General features: G+C 45.6%; 1 protein-coding gene across 2 annotated transcripts in view; it reads right to left on the bottom strand.

The window, feature by feature from the left end:
• LOC142591280 (uncharacterized) overlaps positions 1–25,921 on the bottom strand; it is a 30,857-nt gene extending 4,936 nt beyond the window's left edge. The window contains exons 1-3 of one of the 2 annotated variants that reach the window (XM_075703610.1): positions 25,757–25,921; positions 18,684–18,835; positions 10,639–10,721 (exon numbers count right to left, since the gene is read on the bottom strand). In XM_075703610.1, coding sequence (XP_075559725.1) covers positions 10,639–10,721; positions 18,684–18,835; positions 25,757–25,882 — 361 coding nt within the window. In that variant the 5' untranslated portion in view covers positions 25,883–25,921. The remainder of the gene's footprint in view (positions 1–10,638; positions 10,722–18,683; positions 18,836–25,756) is intronic. The other variant, XM_075703612.1, reaches the window with a different exon arrangement.
• Positions 25,922–27,353: the final 1,432 nt, after the last annotated feature.

Here is a 27,353-nt window from a genome sequence, read left to right as displayed (position 1 = left end):
ATCCAAGCATTTTTTCTAACCCCAGAGGCTCTCAGAGCAAGCATCGGCATGTCTCGAAGAACAACTTTATTTGCCATGCGAAACACACCGCCTTTGTGTACTGCGCTATTGTCTATCGGGCCTTGCGAAGTACAGCGCCGCTGTAGTCTTAAGGACCTGCAACATTCAGTGACTTGGGTGTCTGATAAACTTAAGTGCACGAGTCTAACGCAGTTATGCTTGAAATGTTCTCAATCCCCCTTCTTAAGTAAACTTCCGTCATTTTCCAAGGTACACCCGACAACATAAATCCCTCTTCTTGCGATCTGAAATTACCATTTGGTTGAATCCCTCCTATCCCTGAAATTTCCCCACTTCCTGACACCTCTTTATTCTCCGCCGCATCAACGGTGATTTCTTGCTATTGCTGGCCACTCATATCAAGGAGCACCAATTGACGGATTCTGCTTAGGGAAAATCGGGAGCATTGTGGATAATTATGCATTAAGCACACGTAAATCAGGTGACATTTAGGCTATGCGGATTCAGAAATTATTAGCCGCGCGACATAAACTATGCGATTAAAAAAAGGCAGGCTCAACTCGTGTTGTCGTACACAAAACGCGAAGCGTGCTTGCTTTACCTAGAGAATGTCCTTACGAGTTAAATAACTGTTCTGCAGCAAACTGTTAACGAATGTGACATGTTGCAAACTACTACGGGGTGTAGGACATGGTGTTGTTTGTTCCGAGAAAAGTAACTCAAGTCCCCGTCGAAGTATATCATTGAAGAGCGGCGCATGGGGGGACCAGTGGCACAAGCTCAATGAGCCCTGGTGAACATACCTAGTGCCAAATAGAGAGTGGGCCGATGGCCACACACCTAGTGGCGCACACCTAAATTGCCGTTAAAGAACTCGGTTCTAAAGCGGCACATACACAGTGGAATATAACTACGGGATCGGACCATATTTCATAGTCGCAAGTTGGTGTGAAAGAGCTTTGATGTACAAGTGCTCATCCTGTTGACACATAGGCAGTGGTCCCTGGGGCCCTTGATAAGTTAAGCGTACCCAGTGGCAGATATGCAACAGACCCCGTGGTGCAGAGGCAAGTATTGAAGTGGCTCACTGAAGAGCTGCGCGTATCATCGCTCTAAAAAAAATGAAGGAGTCGTGATAGCGTATGTGCAGCATCTACACTGGCATATTGCTCTCACACTTGTAGAACTCTTTTCCTAGCGGTAGAATAATGGCAAATGAGTTTTAATAGCACATACTCTATCGAAAGGGGGCCTCGATAGGAAACATCCTCCGATCGCCTCGGTGAGTAATTTACCTTCGCATTGCAGCAACGCCACTGGAAAGGCATTTTTACTATTGTCATAGCTGTATTGGGCAAATGAAACATACGGGTGAAGTAATCTCCTTTACGACGGTGCATGTACGCACGTACGCACACACAAACAGAAACACACATACAAACACACCGAAACATAGAGACTCAATCTCGTAGCCCCGTGCTCATATCTCAACTCCAGGATGCTCATCACAGTATATTCGCCCAGCAGTGAAACTGCTGGAAACGTTAGTGGGTTTCTGGGCCAAAGAAAAATGAACCAACATCAGAAATAATTTCAAGATTGAGGTAAGATTATTGACACTGCGCATTCGGTTACTATACATGAGTGTAATGTTGTTACACAATAAATGCACTGACATGTCACGCTTTGTGCACCACTTCACTCTAGGTTGGTCACCAAATGCGTGCACATGATTGGAAGGCACACTATAGGTTGATCAGGAAAGATTCTGCGGTACCATAGAATCGACACATCATTCGAGAGATGCACAAGGTTCGTCAGTGCTTCGTGCGGCTGTACATCTAGATAACATGCACACATAAGATTTCGCGTCCTTGCGCGCGTTGTAAATTCCACGAACTAAAGCGAAGCGAAAACACTGCGCATGTGACGATTTCAGATATGGAGCACATGCGCTATGCGAAGTCAAACAAATAAAACGCATGCGCTGTTGCACTGCTGTGAAAGAGAATTACCAGCGAAGCTGTTTAGCACACGACATAGATGTGACGCAGAATTGAGATGGCAGACATAAGAAAACTTCATTGCTATTGAGCGGTAACAGCGGTCATTCCAAAGGCACATAATCGCATACTTTCATTTTGATCGGAACGCCACGCATGACGCTGCCGCTGCCCCGGGAAATCGCAAGAAAACGAGCTGCTTATGAGCATAGAACGATGGCAAAGAAAGGGTGTTTGAGCGTAGGCATGGGCGACGCGGGTTGGATAGCAGTAAACTTTTGAGATACATTTATATCCAGGCTGAGAATCTAGCACTCTTGAAAATGGTGCTTATTGATAAGTAATATACTCAACACGCATATTAATGTGATGATACTTATAAGGCTTTGCGTAGAATCAAGCGGTTTCACTTCGACTTTGAGACTGGAGTTTTTGCTCCCACACATGAAAATTTATTTGAAGGCTAGCTATGAAAAGCTTCGCTGTAAAAGAAAAATGCCAATCGGAGGAGTGCCAATGTAGTCGATGCATTTCCGAATTCAGAAAAGCATTCTGTAATCACATGATGGATACGGTTGGGTACCTCCATTTGCTGTTGTTTTCATGAAGAATTGCTTCTTTCACCGGTTATCACTGTTTGTGCGAATTGGAATATTTCTGTTACTGCGCGCTTGCAGTAAGTTAGAGTCCAGTTGTGTAGGCATAGTGCGTACGTTATAACTGTTTTTGTGAGTTCACATGTCTATTCACGTGCTTTCGACGCTTGAAGAAAATTATGATTTTTATTAAGCCGCGATTTAAAGTTAGGAAGGTAGCATGGCCACACACCATCATATCTTGAAGATAACAAGCAGCAGTCGCGGAGTTCTCATTTATGTCAGAGGTTTCATGTTTTATTTTACTTGCAACTTATCACAAAAAAAAAACGCATGGCCTACTTGCCATAGAGTACGTCATGCCAAATGTGTGGGTTTATTGCATGCCACTCATTTTCCAGTTTCCATTTTAGCCCATTTTCGTTCCAGTTTCATTGCTCGCATAATATCGATGCGAACGACCAAAACGCTGAGCTGTAATCAAAAGTGAGTTCAACGTGGGAATGCGGCTGCGGGAAGTATGGGAAGGCTTCCAGTGAGCTGAGCTGTATAATTTACTTCACGTATCTTCTGCGTTTCTCTTCGGGTGTTCATCGCGTTTCTATTCAGTTAATTAATGAATGCTGTCTCACAGTGTGTTCAGATAAGATATAGTTGTATTGATTTGTATAGTTTCCAAATGCTTGCAAAGAAGCGACAACTGGATTGGTGTCGCGTTCACTAATCTGTAATGCATGCTTTATACGTATTTATTTTCAAATATATTTGAACGTGTACTTCGTCTTTCCCCCCTATATAATGGCTGCTAGGGCCTTTCGGGTATTGAAATAAATAAGACTAACTAAATAAAGGTTTTTCTAAGGGGCATCCCCAATGCTTTATCGGTTTCATCAAAATTTCTTTAAACTCCCTCCGCATGCAGCGAGGTCCCACCGCATGTAATAATGGAGCCCATTGTTTAACTCTGTTTCAGTATGAAAAATTGTTCATAGCGACAATGTGGAAGATGGACCTTATGCATGAGAGGCACGATATTTATATTTTTAGAGCGTCTAAAAATATAAATCAAATCTCTGTGGTTTTTTCGCTGTTATTTCTGCGTCCACAAGTTGGTAATAAAAATTCCAGAGTCCTTCCACAATGTAAAGATGGAAGACCAGCGAAGCTGTGTTGCTCAATAGCCATATTAAGTATTGTATGATGGTTATACTATATTGGTTGAATAAAGGTGCAGGCATATGACTACGTTGTTCGTTTATTCTTTTCTTATCTTGCTATTTCTATTTACCTTTCTATTTTCCTTTGATTCACATTTTTTAGTTTATACATGTGCACCGACGTTCCGACGCGCCCATAGGGGCATGTGCCATTAATCGTGGACCCTTTCTGAACTCTCACTAGGATCAGTCCACATGATGACTTGCTTCTGTCAACATCTCTGACACGTTTTTTGCACATCCTGCCATAGAGAGCTTCGCGGCAACGATAAAACGCGCTTGATTGTTTGGCCCAACCAATAATGTAAATAATAGATCGCAATCTTGTCTTTTGAACAAGAGGCATGAAAACGTGCATTTTGATGCGTATAGCATATTTTGCCTGATTCATCCGCTTTGAGTCTATCTATCTATCCAGCCACTTACCTATCTATCCAGCCACTGGCCTAAGTTGTCGGGCAGCTTAGGCCGCTAGATATGTGCGGCTCTTCGTGATGCCATCGTGGTCGTTCCGTTGTCGTCATTCGAGCCTCATGGTCTTACTCTCATCAAGTCATTGTTGTCACGCCTTCTACCAGAACAAGGCACCCATGTTGCCTAAAAGCTTTGGCCACTAGGTATGGACTCCTGGGTGTGACGCCGTCGTGGTCGTTGCATAGTCTTTATTGCATATTTGTCGTTGACTCTCGCCATCATATAGTTGTCATGAATTCCTTTTCACAATGCCGCCGTGATCTCACTTTCGTCGTTCAATTATTGTCATTCCGGCTTTGTGACGTAACCTCGTCAAGCTGTCGTCTTGAAAGCGCCGATACATCCGCATTTATTGGACCAGTAGTTTTGTTTTCGAGGTCGCGATGCTGTCGTGGTTGTTGCAACGTCGTCATTTCTGTTTTGTAAACCGATACTCATCATGCCGTCGCCGTCAAAGCTAACGTCGTCATATATGCGTCATGCAATTTCTGTCACACTACCACAGTGATACCGTCTAGGTCTTTCAATCGTCGTCACCCCACCTTCGTGATCCGACTGTCGCATAGAATCGTCGTCACGCTTTCTAGTCCGAAACAATGGTCGAAATAGCTTCAGTGAGTAGGTGTATATTCGATTTGCGATGCCTCCATGACCAATGCCTTTTAGAGATTACAGCTTAGTCATATGAGTATCATCACGCCGTTGTCATTACGCCACCATCGTTACGCTGTAGTTTTATCATTGTGATCAATTCAGTAACATCATTCCACTGTCGTAATACCACCTTCGTTGTTCCATAAACGTCAATATCCCCAAGAAATCCTACCCATTTGTCACTTGCAACCAGCCACCTACATATTTTCCAGTACGCCCAGAGAAGCCTACCGACACAACACTAACTAGTCCTTGCTCTCTCTCTCAAGGATATTCTTGTAAATACCAAAGTAAGGACAAATACGAAACAGACGTCCGGTCTGTGTGGCCGCCCCAGGTGCTCTACATGCAAACCTGTACTATTTACTACTACAGCAAAAGGTACGCATCCCCCCCCCGTCAGATTACTGTAACTGAGTTTCACATGCACCTAAAGCAACATAGACTAACGTATGGAGTGTGTCACTTCTAACAGACAATAAAACATGGGAAGCTGGACAACAAATTTGTACAACAATCAGCGCTCATCCAGCTGATAAAAATGCAATTTATCTAAACCAGTTGTCAACCACATCAAGGAACAGGGTCACATATTCGACGATACAACGGTCTATATAACATAGATTTCTGTTCACCAACCAAGTGGGAATATACGGAATCACACCTGTCACACAAAGTAAACGCCTACACCTGATGGGAATGAATTTCGCCCGTCGCAATTTCAAATCGCAAGCAACTGTAACTATTGATATTTTGATATCATTAACAAAGGCAAAAATACGTGTTATGTCCCTAACAAGCTTCGATTCCCTTTGCCACACCTATTCCTCCATTTCCAGCTCTTCCCTGACCTTCTCTTAGAGCACAATTTCATATTTTTTCGCGTGCTTCTACGCATACTTCAACCATATGAACATTTTTCCCATAAGCACGTGCCCCCTTCTGCTTCTTCTACTTTTCTCCTCCAGTCTTTTGTTTTCTTTAATTAATCTTTTTGGATAAACTCCCAAACGCCAGCGCATCTTCTTCAGCGCCTCCACCATGCATGCCCATGCCACTTCTGTATACCGCCGCGATGAAGCCTACGCCGATGTACTTAGGTTAGCATCCCTTGAAAGACTAACCCGCTCACTTCCCGCCACCTCCCCTCTGCCGTTCTTACCACAGGAATCCATGTCACTCCCATCTTAGTACACTCTAAATTTATCTAAGACTCTGCTGCTGGACCACAAAGATGTTATTTTCAAATCATGTCCCTTTGTTACTGCCAGGCTGACTGGCTGCCGGGACTGCTCTTGCAAAAGCCCAAACGCACGCTGCCTATGGCTCCGACTATCTCTGCACCGTTACCTGAGGTGTTCGCGTGCTGTGACTCTCTCTATAAGATTCCCCCACACTGCCTTTTTGTTCCGTTTTTTCAATTTTTTATTTTATTCCTTACGTCTCTTCACTCCCCTACTCTCTTCCCCTTGTTCTGTGAAGCCGCCCTTCTCGCAACAATGCATACAAATTCCAAATGAGGAGCCTCCTTTTCTTTTCATTGTCGTCCTGGCTAGCCATCCGCCACCGACAACGACAGCACGTGATGTCGCCCTGCTAACCCGTTAAAACTAACAGGCCGAGGATCATAACATATTCTTTGGCCAAGATATGTCCGCCTATCGAGTGCAGCCTCTCTGAGCCACTTTACCTGTGCTTACATAACTGATATACAGCGTTCCCTATTAGAGTAACCAAGCGGGTGCCAAGCCGATTTCTGCTTACGCACATCGTATAGCACAATGAACATACGAGTATTTCATGTCCGCCACACACAGATAATGCAGCAAGGTCATTATTTTCGTAAGAGTTTACATTAAGTATGCCGAGCATTTAGTGCCGCCTGACCATTAAAACCATTAGGTGGGTCCGAGTGCGAAGAAGAGCAAGCACACTTTTTACGATATGTTGAACCTGCATATGCTACCTCAAGTATACTGGACTGTCTGCCTTTACGGCGAATAGTGAGATGGCCTTCGTCGATGAATGATAATTTTCTTTTCCGGCGCTCTCTTTGGGAAACCGCTCGGATAAGATCGAAGGGCAGAACATTCATGTTATTTCGTTTAAAACAAAAGCTGTGCTGTTAAATTATGGGAACCCCATCTTTTGGCGTGGAACAGTGTAAAGTCCCGGCATAGACCTGACCTTTCTTTCAAGTTTCTTTATGATAAAGGTTTAGCGGTTTTCAGAGGGTAAAACACGGTGAAGAAGCCGCCTGCCAACTCATCTTGGTAACTTGGCTGACGGACGCCATGTTGTCCGGCATCAACCCATTTCTTGACTGGCCGACGATTAAATCCTGGAAGTAGCTTTCGTGAAGGTTTATGCTCTAGTGAAGAGTACGAATAAAAATGCGCCCTCAGACTGCCACGCATTCACTTTCCGGAGCCTCTACATGCCCCACTACGACATCAAGCGAGAGAAGCTTCATGTAATTTGTCGCCGGCTGCAACTAAGATTTAGGTTTATAAAGTCGGTACATGACATGGAGGCTGGCTAGACACACAGAAAAGACCGGGCCTCCAGGGCAAACTGGCATCTCAACAATCGATGTTGTTCTGTGAGCTTTTGGATAAAATAAAACATTTATCTCACATTCAGATAACTGTTCCTCATATTCGATAAGCCCCAGGGCAGCACCACCTTTTAAAATATTTGGCCCATCATCAAAAACGCAGAGGTATTCACATCGCTGCCGCTTTCTGCACAGTGATCACTGGCGAAATTAGTTTCGCTGGCACATCGACACTCGGACAGTCAGCGATTTCATAGAGCCTTCTAAGTGAACAAACTAGAAGCTGCACTTGCCTTATGCTAGAGTTGATCACCGCGGGGATGGGATTGTGCATATTATGTGCCCTATAACATCTTGGCGAATAGGCTAAAGAAGTATTCATGTTCTTGTTCAAAAACTGGTGGCGGACAGGCACAGTTTCCAAGGAACGGGAGGCAAGTAGCTTGATTCCGCTCCTAAAGATTGGCCAGCCACCTTGTGGGTATTGCTCACATCGTCTGACTGCGCATTTCATCTGCATAAAGAAATAGAGTGAATGGTTCTGCCGCGATTAGAATGGCACTTCGAACAATATGAGGTCAACGTAGACGCGATAGCCATACTGAGGCACGGTCGTTCTTCTATATAATTTTGTAGACTTGGTAACTTATGTCAGAAACAAGGAATTGTGTATAAGATCATCTGCTACCCTGTGCTAAGATTTTCAAGGAGCATATATTACCGTCTCCCACGGTGCTGCTTTAACCAGGTTAGAGGCAGTAGGGTTGAGCGTCAATTTCTTTGTCTGGGTATGTAGCAACCTAAGAATAACACACTCTTGTTACTCACCTAAGACGACCCCATCATAACGGTAACGATGGGTCCTATCGAGGTGAAATACTGAGCCCCACACTCTTCAATAAAACTTTCCTTGGACTCGCCGACACCTTTCCAAGAACAATTAGGCTCTTCGTATACGCCAACGGCATTTAGATTTGGCCGTAGGCTGTAACATGGCTTTGCTTTCGCACGTGGCATCAAAAAGCAGCTACTTGAACTTCTTCCTACCTTCACGAATAAGAACTGCAGATATTATTTGAAAACTGCGCAGTAGTAGCATTTACCCGACAACCAATGTCTCCATACGTAATATCTGTCAAAGGCTAGCTGTTCTCGTGCAAGACGTCAAAATTTTTGGCTTTGGTGATTGGCAGATACATGCATTGTAGTTCTCATGTGAACCACGTGTCTGACACCAGCTTGCCACACGTTTAGAATCCTAGCAGAAAATAACTTGTGTGTTTCATGGCACTGCATGCTGCAATTGTAGAGGGTCCATTTTTTTTCGCGGTACAGCCGGGATTGGGGGGGGGGTGCCCAACACCTGAAGAACTATCTGAGTGCAATCCAAACTATTCAAGTCCAAGCCACCAAGATGGATCTTCATGACTTCGTCTACCACGGAGCACATCAACGAGCTAGACCCTTGCAATAGTGCAAGGGAACACAAAAAGAATGTAGGTTACCTTTGATAAAATGCATGGACACTTCAGACACTTCTCCCGGGCGCCTACCTATTGCCTCACCAGCCTCCGAGCAGAAAGGCCCCACCCGGTATTCAGAGCAAGGGTTTTCGTTCATCGTGCCTCATTTACATCAGGACATGCGATTATGGCCAGGTCGTTCATTGCTACATGGTGTGTGAGCCGTCCTCAATGAGATATCGAAATCGCAGGACTTAAGAAAAAGTCGTAATAACTCTCATGTGCACTCAAGAAACATAATTTACTCCTCTTGCATGAGGGATACAGCAACTCCACACTCATCTGCGCTGATGGTTGAACTAACTCGCCCAGTTTCAGTGGCGCTGTAGTCAAACCGACGAGAGAACTAAGCTAACGATTCAAGCCTTCACATGTCGCCACATGTGCAGCTACAAAGCTTACCGCGGTGAACTTCATATGGTGAATAAAGATAGTGTTGGAAAATGGTTGGTCTTGTGCGACTCAAATCCTGCATTACAAAGTGTATAGTAGTTCCTTGAACATGTAACTCACGACTGAATGACGCAAATTGTCGAACTTAGCCGCCATTTCAGAAAAGACGGCCACGACATATGTTCACAATGGATACACGCACATCGCACATAACTGTAAATCATCACGCACGCAAGTCTATCCGGACGTCACACCAAGAAAATTACGTCACCCGATTCAACTACATAGAATATAAGCGGCGAGATAGCTTCACGTTTTGGCATTCATGCTCTCGTTAGCTGAGCATAATATCGCACGTATAACGCCGCAGCAGTCTGCACACACGAAATTCTTCGCTGCATTTCCGACCTCCACCCGGACTGCACGAACATGAAGCATCGCTTCGGTGTCAATTGTGGTTGGAGTTCCCTTCAAGAAAGCTTATTCGGCACTATAGAATGACTGACAGCCCTGCATATGAAATCTTCCACTGTGACGAGAAAATTGAGCACCTATAGTGCCGTTGTATCCGATTCGAAATACAATAGTAATCTATGTCCCGTGCACTAAGCCGACCAGATGGATGTCCATTGAGTGTACAGACAATTCTGAAACTCTGTACCAACCGATTATTGGCCCAGAAGGCAGTGACAGTACTTTCGTGCTTCTTGAAGAAAGACGGGCTTCTGCAGTCGGTGCATGTGCACACATTCACTACAATATTATGTATTTCCTATCTCTTCTTTACCTTCCCTTTTCTCTGCCCCGCTTGTGGAGTAGCCAACCGGACACTTTTCTCGTTTACAATCCTACCTTCTCTCTTTGCATCTCTGCATCTATTCAAGCAGCCATATTGCTCTCAGAATGTAATTATGTCAAAGAAGCCACCATGTTCGTGCGGGCAAGGAGCTTCAATCAGCGCATGTAAATGCTCACGCATATTGTCAATGATGAGAGGAAAAACAACACGGTGGTCGACGTATAGCTTTGACCATTCTTAAATGAAAGGCCATGTCTAGGAATGCCGAACTTTAGGGCAAAAAAATTTACACATTGCAGTACGTAAACACCTGTTTGGCTTATTGTAGCAGAAACAGTTTTAAAAATGTGTGCAGGCGTTTGAGGTTTTAGAGGAAAACGAGGTAGACTTTTGCATCTTACTCTCTTTTGCTACGGCGTCCAGAATGGGGGCACTGTCGGCAGGATCCGCTCTTGACAATGTAGCCTCTAGTAAGTAGTATGCCCTGGAAAAAAGATCAGGAGAATGAATCGGCACGCAAGAAAACGAAGAACTAATATTTACTCGATGCTGATGTTTGTCCTATCTTAACTTTCAAAGCCTCCTGAGTTCAGAGTTCAGTGAACTCTTCCACCTAAACCACACGGTGACCTAATGACCATAATACCCTATCTTAAGGCAGAAGAAGCGCTGATGTAACGCATTCGTATATACGTTACAGCTTGTGTGCAGACCTGCCAAAAAAAAAAGGAATGTGAATGAGACGTACTGTTTTCCAAGTGTGTTCTTTACAATGTTATGTTTTTTGTATCCTTGAAAAGACGCATATGTTACGGCGATTCAATGTTGTGTTTCAGTTTATACCTGTTGCTTTGTTGAAATGTACGGCCTGTAGGTGAAGCTCTAGCGTTGCTTACGTGGCTGTTTTGGCTGTTTTTTCGTCTCTGTCAGGTGATCGCTGGTGTCTCCTCTAGCCAAGAATCCACCAGATCTGTACTGTGGTAAATACATACAGACGGGATGAGTATTATTATATCCTGAACGCTCCTCAATTTAGGGCACCTTCGATACGCTATCGCAGAAAATATTGCGAATTTTAACATATGAATATCTCATTCTGAACATTCCAGCAGTTGTGTTACATTGGTCAATACCGGTTGTTTCATATATAGTACACATGTAATATTGTGATGTGCAATTTCTTTTGTATCCTTTGCCGCCATTCAAATTACCAACCGCTGCTACCTGATAAACGAAAACTAACGTGGTGATTTGTAGAATGCAGGCACAAAAGTTTTCCTATGGGAAGAACGTACTCCATTTAACCAGGGGTTTCTGCAAGTATTTTAATCATTTTGTTGGGTATCACGTGAGGCATACACAAGAATCGCAATCTTCGAACTGGCTTGCTCGACAGGCGGGCATTACTTGCACGAAAAAGTCAAACACACGTTTTAATAATTACCAAGAATTGAATAATTAGGTTTTAACTAAGTACCTAACGCCACACAGTGCAATTTACAAATCATAGCCAGGTAGTTCACAGTTCGGTTGAGTTATTTTTGTATTTCAATGTATAATAGGGCGCTTTTAAGAAAATGCAATAACCGTGCAGCTATTGCTCCACAGTTATTGCGCATATCTTGAACATGATGTCATCCACATAGTTATTTTCAAGCCGATAAGCATTGCGGTAACACGGGCTACAATTTGCGTTTTGTAACGCCTGCAGTAAATTCATTGGTTAAGGACTGATTTAGCGAAGGTTTGTCGATTATCCTACTACGCAATCCGATTTATAGTGCGAGTAATGTCTGCCTGTTCGAGTGAGCCAGCTGAAGGACTGTGATAGGACTATATGCTACAGGTACTTTACAAAAAGTTCTTAATTTCTTCACAGAAACACCTCATTTAGCAATAGATGGAATGAGCATTTACCTTTATTTTGTTACAGCGAAGCTGTTAAGGGCTAGCTTCTCAGTATCGTGTTCTGCGTGCAGAACAAAAACAATGATCACCAGGATTAGCTCCAGCGTCCTTGTCCAGCTGGCTTTTTGGCGCCTCTTGGTGCTACCGCGCGAATGCGCTCGTGCCACTGATCCCGCGTGGGTTGTCATCGTTAATTAATGAGGTATTAACTTATTAATAAATAAATAAATAAGAAACGCGAAGACGTAAGCAATAACTGAGAAATACCTTAACGAACCCTTGGGATTTACCCAGTGATAAACACCGGGGCCGCATGTTTCAGCTTCGCTTGTTAACCATGTATACGGAGTGCTTGAACTCACAATTTATCAATTCCAGCGACGTTTGTCAGCGATAAAGATGTTTTATTCATTTCGCCAGCTGAAACTCGTACGATGGTATTTGCATGAATATTGAAATTACGTTTTATCTCACATGCCAAGCTACATAACCGTAAAAAAAAAAGCCAACAGCTTGCTGATTTCCGCAAGACTTATACTGACTTTCTGATCTATACCACTTATGCTGGCTTATTGTTTCTTAGCTCAGATGGCAGAACGACCGTCTTGCAAAGCCATTTATCCGGGTTTCGATTCCCGCAAAAATATACATTTGTTGCGTATTCACTAGAATTTTCATAAAAAAATCATCATTTTCCTTTACAGCTAACTAGCACGCTTAAATCCCGTCCAGTTTTCTCTTTCATGCGACTTGACCTTTCGGGTTCGGGCCGCCCTCATTTGCAATATAACCTTGCTGAACTTAGTTTGCCTGCGTACCGTCTCCTTGAACGACTTAGTCGCCTGTTCCCTGTGTTTTAGAAATATCTCTAACGGCTAAACTGTATCTTCACTGCTATCCACAATGAAAAACTTATCATATATCCCAAAAAGTGTACCTTCTGCTTCCACGTACTTGGCCACATGGTCAGCCTGTTTACCCACTGTCCTTTTGTTCAGACATTTTCAAGTGTAGATGAAATTCACGCGAAGACGTGCCGTCGTGTGGACGGAAGAATAACAGCAGTCATTCATAGAATTGTCCAACGCTTGCAAGATAGCCCAGTTACTCGTGCATTCTGATCACGGCGCTGGCATAAAACAGAGTTCGGCAGCATGTTACACTCCTGTACCACATGAAAGAAAAAATCTGCTGCGCACTCGACAATGGGACCACTCGGATAGTCGCGTTGCTACATTCGCACTTTGGTTTCGTTGGCTCGTTTTCGACGCTCAGCTGCGGCTTCGCATGCTCGTATTGCGGGTTTAGATTCCCGCCTACAACATTTTACAGTACAAGCTCCATATGAACAACATTCTGTAGTTTTTTTCGTCACCGTCAACATAAATCAATCCCTCATACCTCCATGAGCAATGGCTAATACCCCCGTAAGCAATAAAAAAATGGAATGACTCATAGTCCCGTAAGGTTCATGGCTTACTTTGCTCGCCGTGAACAATAGCGTGACGTCGAGGTTATCGCAGTATATAAGCATGAGAGGTATCGGCGCTAAAAACAGGTGCGTTATCAATGAGGTGGACACGTATAGTTCGTACATCCGGAGAGCAACCTGCCTACGAGGAGCGGCGGAGGGAACCGCAGCGATAATGTAAACGAAGCCGACGCGAAACGGTCACCGACGAAGAACGTTCCCGCGATGCTTTACGCAAACGACAATCGCGAGAGGCAACGATTCCACTCTGTGAAGAGGGAATGGCAGCGAACGAACTTTGCTTTTCGTCTGAGAGCTTGGACTGCCGTTAGCTTTCGCTGCCATTCTGTCTTCACAGAGTGGAATGGCTGTCATTTTTTTTTCGACTGAGCGCTGCATCTTCTGAGCAATGTATTGTAACGTATGCCATTTCGGTGTGTTGTATGGGTGATTTCAGTGAATGTATGCACTGCTCGATTCACTTTGCTGAGCGCTTGTTGCTTCAGCCTTACGGGGTATCAGCAATTACATTTTTGGTTGCTTATGGAAGTATGAGCCACTCTTTATAAAGGTTTGAGCCACTGAGAAGGTCACGTGGTTTTTATTGGGATAGCAATTACATGGACACTCCAAGCACGTTTGTGTCGTCGCTGTCTTGTCGTCGCCACTGTAATATATAACATTTGGGGTTTTACGTGCCAAAACCACTTGCTGATTATGAGGCACGCCGTAGTGGAGGACTCCGGAAATTTTGACCACCTGGGGTTCTTTAACGTGCACCTAAATCTAAGCACACGGGTGTTTTCGCATTTCGCCCCCATCGAAATGCGGCCGCCGTGGCCGGGATTCGATCCCGCGACCTCGTGCTCAGCAGCCGAACACCATAGCCACTGAGCAACCACGGCGGGTAATCGCCACTGTAATGTTCTGTATAAAGTCCAAACACGATAATACCGTTACCTCCCGCCGTACGCTCTATGTGCGAGTGAAAGCTTTCGAGAGACAGCCGGTGATCGCGGCTTAATCTCGCGTGCGCTAGGGAGGAAGGCGGGGCGGGAGCACGCCATCTTCTATCATGCGCGATACACGAGGCGTGAGGGGGGTGCAAGCGAGAGGGGGTGTGTTCTACTCCGGCGGCTGGTGCTTATGGAGTGGCTGCGTGGGTGACGTGTCTTGAAACCTATCTGCGACGTGTCTCATCTTAAAAGTGATCTGCGATGTGCATAATGTATGCGGAGAGCCTGTAGCTTGTTATGCGCTGTGCTTTCGGCGTTTAGTTGGAATTGCAGCGAGAGAGCACGAAGGTCAATTCGCTCGCTGCTGCTGTCGCACTTTTTCACCCTAACATTTTGACAGCGAGTTCCTGGGGTGATCGAGATAGATGTGTTCATGTTAACGTGTGCGCGCGTGACACCGCGCTTGTTAATTTAGTTATTAAGTGAATGTCTGCAAGTTTATACGTCCGGTATAAGTAATATCCTTACTCCGTATAGCTGTCTACTGATTTGCTATTGCAATCGATGCTTCGCTCTTCAGGCGAAACTGGGATCTTTAGTACAACTTGACTACACGCCGCGTTTCTGTACGCTGTGCGCGTGATTTCAATGAATGTATGCACTGTACGCTTTACTTTGCTTAGTGCTTGTAGCCTGTGCATTATGCGAGGGATGAGCCATTGCATTTTTTGCTTACTTATGGGGCACGAAACATTGCTGAAGATGACCGTTTTTCTACCGCTGGACCGGAACGCTCGTTCTTATAAGGCCGAAGCCTGAAATGCATCATCAGAAGATGGCCTTCAAAACACGACATCCCGTACAGAAAGTGATGTGAGCTCGCCTCGCACAGGAACACGCTTGCGCAACTGGTCGCACGTTAGTTGTCTTCTGCGACAGCTGGATCCGATGCCGGCCGCCTTGCCAAAAAAGGCACAGTTAAATAAGATCAACATTCGAAGCCACGACCTTCAGTGGAAGTCAAACTCTCGAGCTTATGTGGGCGAATTACATTCGCCTTCGCACTCTAGTGCGAAGGCGAATGTAATGAATGTGCAGGTAATTAATATAGAGTTATTTATTCTCTCGAACCCACAGCGTTTCGTGGGAGTCGCACGCTCGACTTTGGTGGGAGTCGAACCCACAACCTATGCCGTTATATGGTTCGATGTTAAGGCACAGTTGAGCAAGGTAGCGTCAACTAAGGCACTCGAACCAACGACCTTTGGTGGGAGAAAACAAGTTATAAGAATTAACAACGGATTCAAATGAGAAGTCGAGTTATTTATGAATTTCTCTCGAAAGCAAGAGGCTTACGCCTTCTGCCTCTTTAACGTATGCTAAAGGGACTGTAAATAAAGACCATTGGGAGTGTGAGCCTCTTAAGGCTTTCGCCTTAGATATTCTGGCAGAAGCCATGTCACAATAGATGTCGACTTGCATGTGGTTAGCATAAAAGCAATGTAGCGATGCAGTGTAGCGCCGCCGCAGAGACGTGTCATTTATAAGGAGTGTATGAGGCGGGCCTCCTTTCTGGCACTTTCCAATGAATAGGATGCATAATTCTGTGTCACTACCGAGAAATACCCACTTCGCGCTTGTGTGAATATGCATAGAGACATGTTTGTTTCATTATGTATGCAGCGAGTTTAATTCAGCCGAGCAGAATAAAGATTTTTCGTTTTTTTCGTTGAGGAGCTTCACATACCAAATGGCACATAGTTGACATCAAAGAGGTTCATTGAAGATTTGAACAAAACCACCGGCACATGTGATGTGACTAAAGTTGGCGCCAAAGAGGGTTTTTGATGAACGGCTAACAGCTAGTGGCACATACCTAGTAGCCCATATAAGCGTCAAAGATGTTCATTGAGGAGCGGTATACGCCCACTGGCAGATAACCGGCGTCCAAGTTAACGTCAAGTGAGGCGTCTGAAGAGTGGCACACACCTAGTGACTCATACCCAGTGACACATATTGCCCCAGACAGAGTCATTCAAGACCAGCAAATGCCAATTACCTCATACCCAGTGGTTCGTACCCAGTCACCAAAGTTTCTTCAAAGAATTTTATTGAAGAGCGGCCAATACTTAATAACACATACCCAATGTTTCATATTCAGTGTCCCAAGTTAACGTCAGATTCGTTTCAAAGCGGCAGAGACCAAGTGGCTCCAGGTTCTCCACGTTGGCATCAGAAAAATTCATTCAACTCTGGCACATAGCCAGTGGCACTGGCTGGTACTTTTCAAACATAGTTCCATCAGACCATAGGCCTGACGTGCTACCTATAGGTCTAGGGACTACCCTCTCCCGATGACCCAAGTTGTCGGGAAAAGAGTTACACACACACACACAGAGAGACATATATATATATATATATATATGTTGCAGAGCGCGCGTGAGAAATCCGAAGAATGATAATCGCTGCACCACACACTCATCAGAAGCATGGCTCTCGGGGCAATTGTTGTTTAGTGATAAAATTATGCAGAGCGCAAGCCATATTCTCAGATAGGTGAAGGCAAGCAACTGCAAGAATAAAGGGGCTGCTTAGGAGTGTTTTGCGCAGTCGGTAAGTTATAGCTGCCCCTTTACGACAGGAGTGTAAAAGGGCAGGCACTGTCTCAGGCACTGGACTCAAGGAGTGCAGCATCTGTAGCGCACTTTGCTCTGACGCAGGTATTCTGCACTAGGGACCGCAAAATTATGATAACATGGAGATCGACAGTTTGTGTCACATCCGTGTTTGGTGTGGTCGTGAAAGGCGGCGCTGTTTTTGCGATTTCGCAAGAGGTTGTCCACTTGGATCTGCATGAGGAAGTAGAGGCGTGATTTAGGATGTTAGCTGCAGCCGATGATTACGTGCGCCATGTTTCACGCGCTCGCCGAGTGTGTATCATTATTAAACAGCCAGCCGCTTGCCAAGCTGTCGCTAATCATCATCATCATCAGCAGCAGCAGCCTGGTTACGCCCACTGCAGGGCAAAGGCCTCTCCCATACTTCTCCAACAACCCCGGTCATGTACTAATTGTGGCCATGCCGTCCCTGCAAACTTCTTAATCTCATCCGCCCACCTAACTTTCTGCCGCCCCCTGCTACGCTTCCCTTCCCTTGGGATCCAGTCCGTAACCCTTAATGACCATCGGTTATCTTCCCTCCTCATTACATGTCCTGCCCATGCCCATTTCTTTTTCTTGATTTCAACTAAGATGTCATTAACTCGCGTTTGTTCCCTCACCCAATCTGCTCTTTTCTTATCCCTTAACGTTACACCTATCATTCTTCTTTCCATAGCTCGTTGTGTCGTCCTAAATTTGAGTAGAACCCTTTCGTAAGCCTCCAGGTTTCTGCCCCGTAGGTGAGTACTGGTAAGACACAGCTATTATATACTTTTCGCTAATCGTCGTGAATCGCTAATCGCTAATCGCTTGTCGCTAATCATATCCGTGAAAATTTACAAACTATTTATCAAGTTGCCGCGTTTCGCATGCATGAATGCGTTTGCAAGCGCCTCACTCGATCCGGCTTGTGTCATTCGTTTATCGTTCTCATTGCTACCTTTAACAAAGACAGAAAAAATAGAATCGTTTTCGTCGCTGCTTACAACTATTTGACGAAACATCAAAACCATTAATTTTTATAGGCTTAGACGTGCGGGCGCCTTTTCCCCTATGTGTTCCTCGACATCAGTTAGACTACCACAAAACCGGTGTGACATTTCATAGCCCAGATTGTAAGGGTACCTTGCACTGATAATTTGCGGAGTTGCGAGGAGAGCCTAGACACACAGCCTAGAGAAGGAGGGCAGTAAAAAGGGAAGAACGCGATTCATATTCATTGTGACACCGCCAGTATATTTTCTGTGAATAACTGCGCTTGCACGAGGCCCACTGAAATATTTGTAACTAGAGGATGTTTGTGGAGTAGCGCTTTTTGATATCAAATGCATTGCAACACTTTGTAAAACAGCAGGGTCTTAGGAATTCTAATGTTTTTGTTACAATTTAGTAATTGGCGCCTGAAAGCTCGCACATATTCGAGCAGTAGGATAGCACGGGAGATCACTTACATTCCTCTGTAGTACTTGTAGCTTTGTTGAAGAATGGCATTTGTTGTATTTATAGATATTTTTTTGTTATAAATGCATTTTGTTTCTATCCCAGCCACACGAAACCCGTAGCTCCTTTTAAAAACATATATTTTGTCATTGGTGGTGAAAAACTGAAAAATAAAATATCAATGTGAGCTAAAAACGAAATATCGTCCTTCAATTTGAGTAGACGTAGAGAAAGCTTCAATGAAGACTAATACTTAAGGTTCATTAGACGGAATTGAATGACTCTACAAAAATTGCGCTTGGCACTGTGTCGGAGAAACATACTTTTATGTCAAAGGTGATACCCACTCTTCGTGTCAAAAGACACTCCTTCACTCCTGGGTGTTGAAACTGGCATTTATTAAAGCGAAGATTTCTTTGCCTCTTCCTTCGCCTTATCACCCTGTTCTCACCCCTTGTTTCACCCTTCGACTCGTTTTCACCCCACCGCTTCGAATGTGCCCAAGGCCCTCTGGAGCTCCCTGGCCATCAATCAATCAATCAATCAATCAATCAATCAATCAATCAATCAATCAATCAATCAATCAATCAATCAATCAATCAATCAATCAATCAAGTTTTATTTTCGCCGCAGACAATACATTGTTACTGCGAAAATAGGGGGCCAGAGAAAAAAGCTGCATCTGTGCAGCTTGACTAAGCTCTAGCCACACGTAACACAGCAGTGACACGACGATTTATTGTCTTGATTAAGTTATATTTACATATCAGCAAATAAACGATCAGGCAGTCCGATCACAAATGACAATTACAAGAACAATTAGAAGCCTAAGCAGTTTCAATACAGTCAAACAAACAGGTCAAATAAGGTTTTGTTAGTAAGGGCCAGAACATTCACACCTTTCCGGTCTAGCTCATTTAGTGTAGTAGCCAGGGCGTAGTCAAGTTTTTCTTTATCATAATGGGTGCGCGAGGAGGGAACGTGGTATGGCGGTTGATATGGGAATGGGAAGGAAATTGTACTTTTCCTGAGATTTGATAATTCTTGGAATAGTTCCGCCCTGCCTAATGTGGCGTTTTTGTAGGTTCTTAACAATTTGTATTTGTATATATTGTGGATTTTTATAATGTTATGTTTGTGAAAGAGTGGTTCTGTGTGTTCTAAGAACGAGGAACTTTCTATTGATCTAAGTGCTTTTTTCTGAATAAGGAAGAGTTTCTGCAAGTTCAATGCTGTCGTGTCTCCCCATATTAGCATGCAGTAATGTAAGTGAGAGTTAAAGAGTGCAAAATATAACATCTTTTTAATGCTGACTGGAAAAGTGCGACGGTTCTGGCTTAATACACCGGCGGCTCTACTTAATTTTGGTAATAAAGTTTTCACATGTTCATTCCAAGACATGTTTTCTGAAAAAATGACACCTAGAATTTTAACAAACTTTTCTATTTTAATTTTGAATGGCCCGAGAGCAATATGGTCGTCTATATTTTCTAAGGTACCTGGGGTGCGAAACAACGCACACTTAGTTTCTGACTCATTAAGAATGAGCCTATTGCTCTGGCACCAAATCAGCAAGTTGTGACAGAACGCATTGCCCTTTTGTCTTACAGTATCAATGGTTTTTCCCTTAACGAGCACCGATCAGCCGTTCACCGATCACCGATCTCCGAGCAACGATCACCGAGCACCGATCACCGATCGCCACATCAGCCGCTTGACAGCTGTAATTAGCGCGAGTCCACTCAGAAGCATTGCAGAAACTGCAGCGCTTCCCTTTCTACTAACTTGCGAGGCCAGAGGGGACACACAAACTCTAGAGAGGAGAAGAAGGAGAGGGAGAAGAAGAAGCAATTCCCATATTAGAGGAGGGAGGGGGAGGAGGGGAGGGCTTGCGTGGCGGCCACTTGCAGGAGTTAAAGGGGAGGGCATCAAGGTGGATACTCGGAGCCTAACGTAGGGGAGATGGAGATGACTCATGTCTTGGAGTAAAGCTATCCCCTGGCGTGTTGTAAAGTGTGCGACTGTTTCCACCAATGCCGTGTGTGGCACAAAGGTTGTTGTGCTATTGGTTGCAATGTTGTGAACTCACATGTGTGGCTGGCTGGTCTATGACTCTTTTGCGCAGCTGAGGGCTTAAATAATCATGATTTCGTTATGTGGCGCAAAGTGGAGTTTCGGTATTGGATTTGCACAGACGCCTCGGCGTTTGAATAAAGCGTCGTTTTACCGGACAACGGCTCTACCTTCGCGCTGCAACCCTGCCGCCGCAATTTTCGACCAGCCACCGCAAGCTAAGTAAGAGAAAGCGGACCAATCCTTGGCACCAGCCCCGCCCTCTTGCAGTGGCTCGGCCCCATAGAATCGCCCTCCACTTGCGCGTGCTCCTCGTCACATGTCAGCCAATTAGATAACAGAAGCCGCTCAGTGTAGGCAATGTTATTCGTTTTTAAAGCAAACAAAAGTGACCTGCTATGAACAAGGAGAGCGCTTCATTGGTCTGTTCTGACAACCCTGTGGGTGACCACCCGATGCTTGCGCAGCGGTTACGCAAATTTCACGTCATCAGATTGGAATAAAAACATATCGGAATAGTTTTACGTTATAGGGCCCCAGAGCTGCTATTCGTCTCGTTGTCGACATTGAAGATTCTCGTGTGAGTGTTTCAGAAATGCAGTATAGCGTAAGCATTACAAAATGGCTAGTCGCCACCGCGGCCAAGCGGATACGGCATTGCACATCTCGGTCGGGGGTTCACTTTTCGTGCGAGAACACTCGTGTACGTAGATTTAGGTGCATATCAATGAACTTCAACAGGTGATAATTGCCGCGACCTTCCGTCACTTCACCTGTGCTGCACCGCGGGGCTCTTTGCGTCCTGCTCTTTCTTGGAAGAAAGGTGGCTGCCCTACTAGGGCGGCCCGATTGCCACTCGGCAAAAACGCTTTTACTCTTGAATAAAGCCAGTCCACCCCACGTTCTCAGCCTGTTCAAACATGCATTCCTTGCCTCTGCTATACCCAGCTCCGAACAACTGCTGACCCAGGACGCTGAAGTTTCTTTTTCGAACACTCGCTATGGACGTCGCTGCTCCTACTTTTTCTGACAGAGACGATGCCGCGATTACGTCTGCTGTCATCGCGGCGGAGTTTCAGCTTTCCCGCTTTTGGCCCAAGAATCTTTGAGTTTGGTTTACACAACTAAGGCCCGTTTTCAACTCCGGCGCGTCACTTCACACACAACAAAGTACCCGCACGTCTTCTCCACGCTACCGTTACCGAGCCATCGCACCAGAGTAGGCTTTCATAGCTCGTCTCCGAGGAATTTTACGACCAACGACCGTCACAACTCCTGCACGGGTTCCATCCGTTACTATGTGAGTACTCCGCCAACGAGAGCCAGTTTTCCATTTTGCGCGAGCTCTTCCTGCAACGCCTCCTACAGACTGCACGCGTTGTACCGGCAGGCTCCGATGATACGAGCCTCGATCGGCTAGCTTCACTCGCTGACCACATATGCGACTGCTCGTCTGAGGCACAGTGTCCAATCGCCCCTGCGAGAGTCTCAAAGCCAGGAGACCGACGCTCGTGCCTGAAGGAAACAGTTCGACCACTTTAACGGTGGACTGTAGAAGCTGACGTCTGGCGGCAACATTGACAACCTTGGCAACCTTGGCGAGTTTCACTGACGACCAACTTCGGCGCAGCCATTCACATTCAAAGTCTCCTAGAGCCTCGCCGCTGCAATTGTGCTGGTACCACCGTCGCTTTTGCAAACAAGCAAGTCGCTGCATTCAGCCCTGTTCGTAGACGGCAAACGCACATACCAGTCACTAACGGCGGCATGCGGCATCGGCTCTCGCGTAAGCAGCCTATTCTTCGTAGTGGGCCGCATCGCCGGCACCCGCCTCTCCTTGTCGACACCTGAGACGAGCTGCCTATCGTTCCCGCCACGGCCACAGATAGCGAAAGCGGCAAGTCTACACCCACGCTCCGCGAAGTGAACAACACTGTCATCGCTTCGTATGGGCTCCGGTCAATAACGCTAGACATCGGACTCGACTCCGTCCCTTGCACAGATGGGTGTTTGTTATCGCCGACGTCAGCTTTGCCATACTGGCAGCGGACTTCCTCAGCCATTTCAACTTGGGTGTGGGTGTTCGCAATCGGCGCCTAGAAGATAACGTGAGATCCCTCCTATACATGGCCTGCAGTCCAAGCTGACCTCACCTGGCATCCGTACATTTCAGCCGGTCTCAACCTACGACAGGATACTTCATGAGCACCCGCAATTCACGAAGCCCGGAAAGGATGCGCTGCCCGTGAAACACAAGGTGACGCACCATATTACACTCACCGGCCAACCTTTCGCTGCCCGGCCGCCGAAGCTCGTTGTACTGATGTTGGAAGTCACCCGCCGTGAGTCAACACATGCTTCAGCACGGCGGTATTCGTCCTTCCTCCAGCAATTGGTCTTCCCCTGTCCATATAGTCCCAAAGCAGGGCAGTGGCGACTGTCGGCCTTGTGGGGATTAAAGAGCTTTGAATGCCGTTACTACTACGGGTCTATATCCCCTTTACCACTTACATGACTTCAGCCCTCGTCACGAAGGAACTAACATATACAGGAAGATCGATTTGATGAGCGCATACCACAAGATTCCTGTCGAACCCAGAGTTCCATGGGACGGCGTGCATAATAATCTAATCGTGGTCTTGTGAGTAAAATTCTTGAAACAACTAAAAAAAGGCAATGTGGCGAATTCGGCGTGTTGGTACCTATTTGGAAAGGTGGCTGCGCATAAGACACGGATGGATATGAGACGACCTCGATTGTTCTTCTCGTATCGGCTCCCTCAGTGTCTTTTTGCGCTTCCGTATTTTGAAATAAAAATCAGTTTCACGAGTTCCGACATTCTGGTGCCCAACCTCCGAACAAGAGAGCAGCCAAATTCATATTTTTGCAGCTAAGCTAGTGTTGATACAATTTTTTTATTATTAATTAGATGGTGGCGCAACTTCCTAATTTGGTAGTTCCCATCTAGACAGGAAAATGAAGCAACAGGGTGCTATGGAAGGCAGAAAGTTAAAAGTGCGACCGCAGCTGTTATCCTTGGGTATATTACATTTGGAATTGTAATGGTAAATTTCGGTGGTTGATCCGGTCTGATGAAGATGCGCCACCCGAGCGGTTGATCCCTTTCCGTAGCAGTGAGAGGGAAGGAAGCGAGGGCAGAGGCCAACTCTGTTAATGCCATTGAACACAGTTGCATCACATAGCACCAGGGCACGCGAGGGGGAGCAGGACTAAACTCTTAATAAAGCGCACAAATTTCGGGTAGGGTCGGTGTACTGCGTCCAGAACCCCAGTGGATCTTGCTACCGTCGTTTCCGGTCTTGCAGACAAAAAGTGGAGCTCAGGGCCACAGCCTTACAGAAAATGGTGTTCTCCGAAAGGTGGCCTACAATAGCCCCCGCTACAGTAGCCTCCGCAACTGCAATTTGCCAGCACCATTCCGAGGCAGTTGCCACTGCTTGCCTCGCTAATTGAAAGATTGAAAGAATAACGGCAGGTGCTGATAACAAATACGAACGTTACCGCTTAGCCGTCAATTACGTGAGGCATACAAAGTGCCATAGCGCGAAGCTAAACAACAGTAATGAAACCACCTAAACGGCAGATGCGACGCCGCCACAAGCGCGCTGAAGAAAGAAGCATAGAGCTCAAGTGACTGAAACCGGCCGCATCGCGTACTTGCTCCGATGAATTTTTTCAACTAAAAAAAAAACATAATAAGCGAGTGCAGGCGGAGCGCCCTTTTATAGCTATAACAATTTTATGCACACCACAAGCCAATTTCCACATCCAGCGCCGGTGTCAGTGTCGCCCTGATACTCCGTATGAAGTCTAAGTGCGATATCATTGCGGCCGCTTGCCGTTTTCTGTAGGTGGAAGCGAAAGCTGGCGAGGGTGAGCCGAGAAAAATGGTGGCTTGATGCGGCCTTGTCGCGCTCGCAAGGGAGGAAGGTGTGGCGAAAAAGGCACGCACCGTCTTCGCACGCGTGCAAAGCGACCCGCGGGGAGATGGGCGCTCGCTAGGAGGAGGGCAGGTCGCAGCAGGTTACCACGCATATCCTCTTCCAATCAAGCTGCGGCGGATGAGTGCTGCCGCCCACGTCCTATCTTGGAGGCAATCTGCGCAGGGGTCGAAGTTTACCCGGCCAAATATAGCATAGGGCTTCGTGCGTGCTGTGCTCTCGCGCGCCTAGTTTGCGTTGAAGCGAGAAGTAGCAGGAAATAGGATTCGCCTGCAGCTGCTGCCCCTGTTCACCACATGAGCGTTCTGGCAGCGAGTGCCCGTGGTCATCGAGCGAGATTTCTTCGTGCTTGCCTGTGTACACATGACAGTGTGCTTGTTAATTTGTTAATTAATACGTGTGTTGATTAGTTTTGATCGATATGAGTTCCCTCTACTAGCGTTCACTATTTTATTGACTGTGGACACCACACCTTTTTAGTCATTGTGGTAGGCCAGAGTGGAACTAGGACGAATAATAAAAATGTTAATGCGATACTATATTTTTTTTGCCATGCTTGTCACTGGCTCTGAAATTTTGTAGACAATAAATTTTACTTGTGAAAGTTGCACATACAAACTATCAGCAGCACTTTGGAAAACAGCAAACCGTTCTATCGAATGCAGTAGGCCAGGACAATTGCATTCATTTTCGTCTAAAGCTATAAAGATGCATTAGACATGCCGCGCCAGTGTTCATCATTCCTAGCATTGTTTTCTTAATATTACAAGTAAAATTAAGGTCGGGAGACTACATATAAAGTGTGATAAAAAGCCCTTCATCGTCTGCTGTATTGATTACTTCTTTTAAATGCGCCGGTGAATGGAACCAGGAAATACCAACGTGACAAAGCAGTTTAAGAGCAACGTCGTCATCTTTGTGACATTTTTTTAGCAAAATGGCGTACTGAGAAAAGCAACATGTGTCTGCCTAACTATTTGGAAAAGCGAGATTGTAGTACACTTTCAATAGTATCCTGTGCGCCAATGAGTCAAATGAAGTTTACTTACGTCCACCAATTCTTGTACGGTTGGCCTACCAGTGTAATCGAAGCTGCAGCTAGCAAGTCCGAGTATAGAAATGAGTACATAGCTGTTCATTTTGAGTTCGTTAAGACTGCTGGCTTGAGGAAGCATATGTGTGCTTCCGAATGCTCAACAAAAAGCGCGACTGATGATAAAATGTCGAGCACCGACTTATGTCCAGAGCAACTAAACACTAGCCAATATCTTTATAGGGTAAAGTACAGCGCTCGTATTTGCAGCGAGCGTGTGAAAGGTTGGTGCAAAATTTAAAATACCAGGAAGCTACAAAGGAACTCGTACGGCTTCTCAGAAACAAAACGGCAAACCATTTTTTTTACATACAAGACCATCTCTATAAGGAATTCTTATAGAGATTCTAACTTTATAATGGTTTTGAGAGGCCCCATAATTTAAATTTTGTAAGATTCTACCTCCTTGTTAGTTTGCGGAAATAATATTTCAGTGTTACTAAAGCAACTATGTTTTGGAATTTTCGTTTCTCCTGGAGAATTGCTCTTCAAAACAACGCCAGTGGCCAGTCCCGCCATTTACTAATGATGATGCATTCGCTTACAAGAGACGCTTTTCGCCGCTTTCTCGTGGGTGTCGCCATGTAGGATCACGTGGTTATGTATTTATCGTCAGCGCAGTCAACCTATACGCTGCCTGTTTGAAATACTAGCGCCTGATGCCGACGCGGCAAAGCAAGCCGCTGAAACATGGGTAAGTGACACTTGTATTCTAATGTAGATTGAAGACGCAGTCTTGCGAAATAGACGCTTCTCCTTATTGGCGGGCCAGAATAAGAACGGGCAGCTTACGCGCTTCATCGTCTTTCATGGCGCGGACCTTTGCGCGCGCCGTCCCACGGTGCAGGAGCCCCACATCATTGTGTTAATTGCCCCCATGCGAAAGTGACCGTCTCGGTAACGTGAAAGTTCTTTCTGCGACAACAAGAAATGGAGCTCCTCAGGTGCATCTCGTCGTTCACGTACGCGCACAGTATGCTTTCATGCGCACTACATGAACATCTTCAGCACGAGGACGACGACGGAGTGAACCGGGGTCTGAACTGCTGGGGATGACTTCATGGGTCACGTCACTGAGGCGACGTGTACCCTTGTAGGGACCGACTTCCGGCGGAGCAAGTTTTCCGAGAGTCCACGGCGACGGATGTGTGTCCAGACCCACACAATGGCGCCGGCATTGTAATGGACGTCGTGTCGACCCTAGTTGTATTGAAGGGTGTCGGTATGCTGTTGTCTCCAGATACGATGCCGGGCAAGCTGGCGTGCTTATTTGCCTCTTTGAACGAACTCTTCAACGTATTCGCTGGTCGGGCTATTATCGACGCAAACGTGTAGTCTTCTGTATGGCAGTGTTATACGCGAAGGTCACATAGGGTAAAATCTCGTCCCACGTCTTATGCTCTTCGTCGGTATACATTAAGAGTATATCAGCCAGCGTTCTATTCGGACGTTCCGTTAATCCATTGGTTTGAGGGTGATACGCAGTACACTTGCGGTGAGAGCAACGCGTCAGCTGGAGAACGTCCTGGATAAGTTCCGCTGTAAATGATGAA

Source organism: Dermacentor variabilis, chromosome 8 (assembly GCF_050947875.1).
Source record: "Dermacentor variabilis isolate Ectoservices chromosome 8, ASM5094787v1, whole genome shotgun sequence".
Lineage (NCBI taxonomy): Eukaryota > Metazoa > Arthropoda > Arachnida > Ixodida > Ixodidae > Dermacentor > Dermacentor variabilis.
This window is presented reverse-complemented; position numbering and strand designations above follow the sequence as displayed.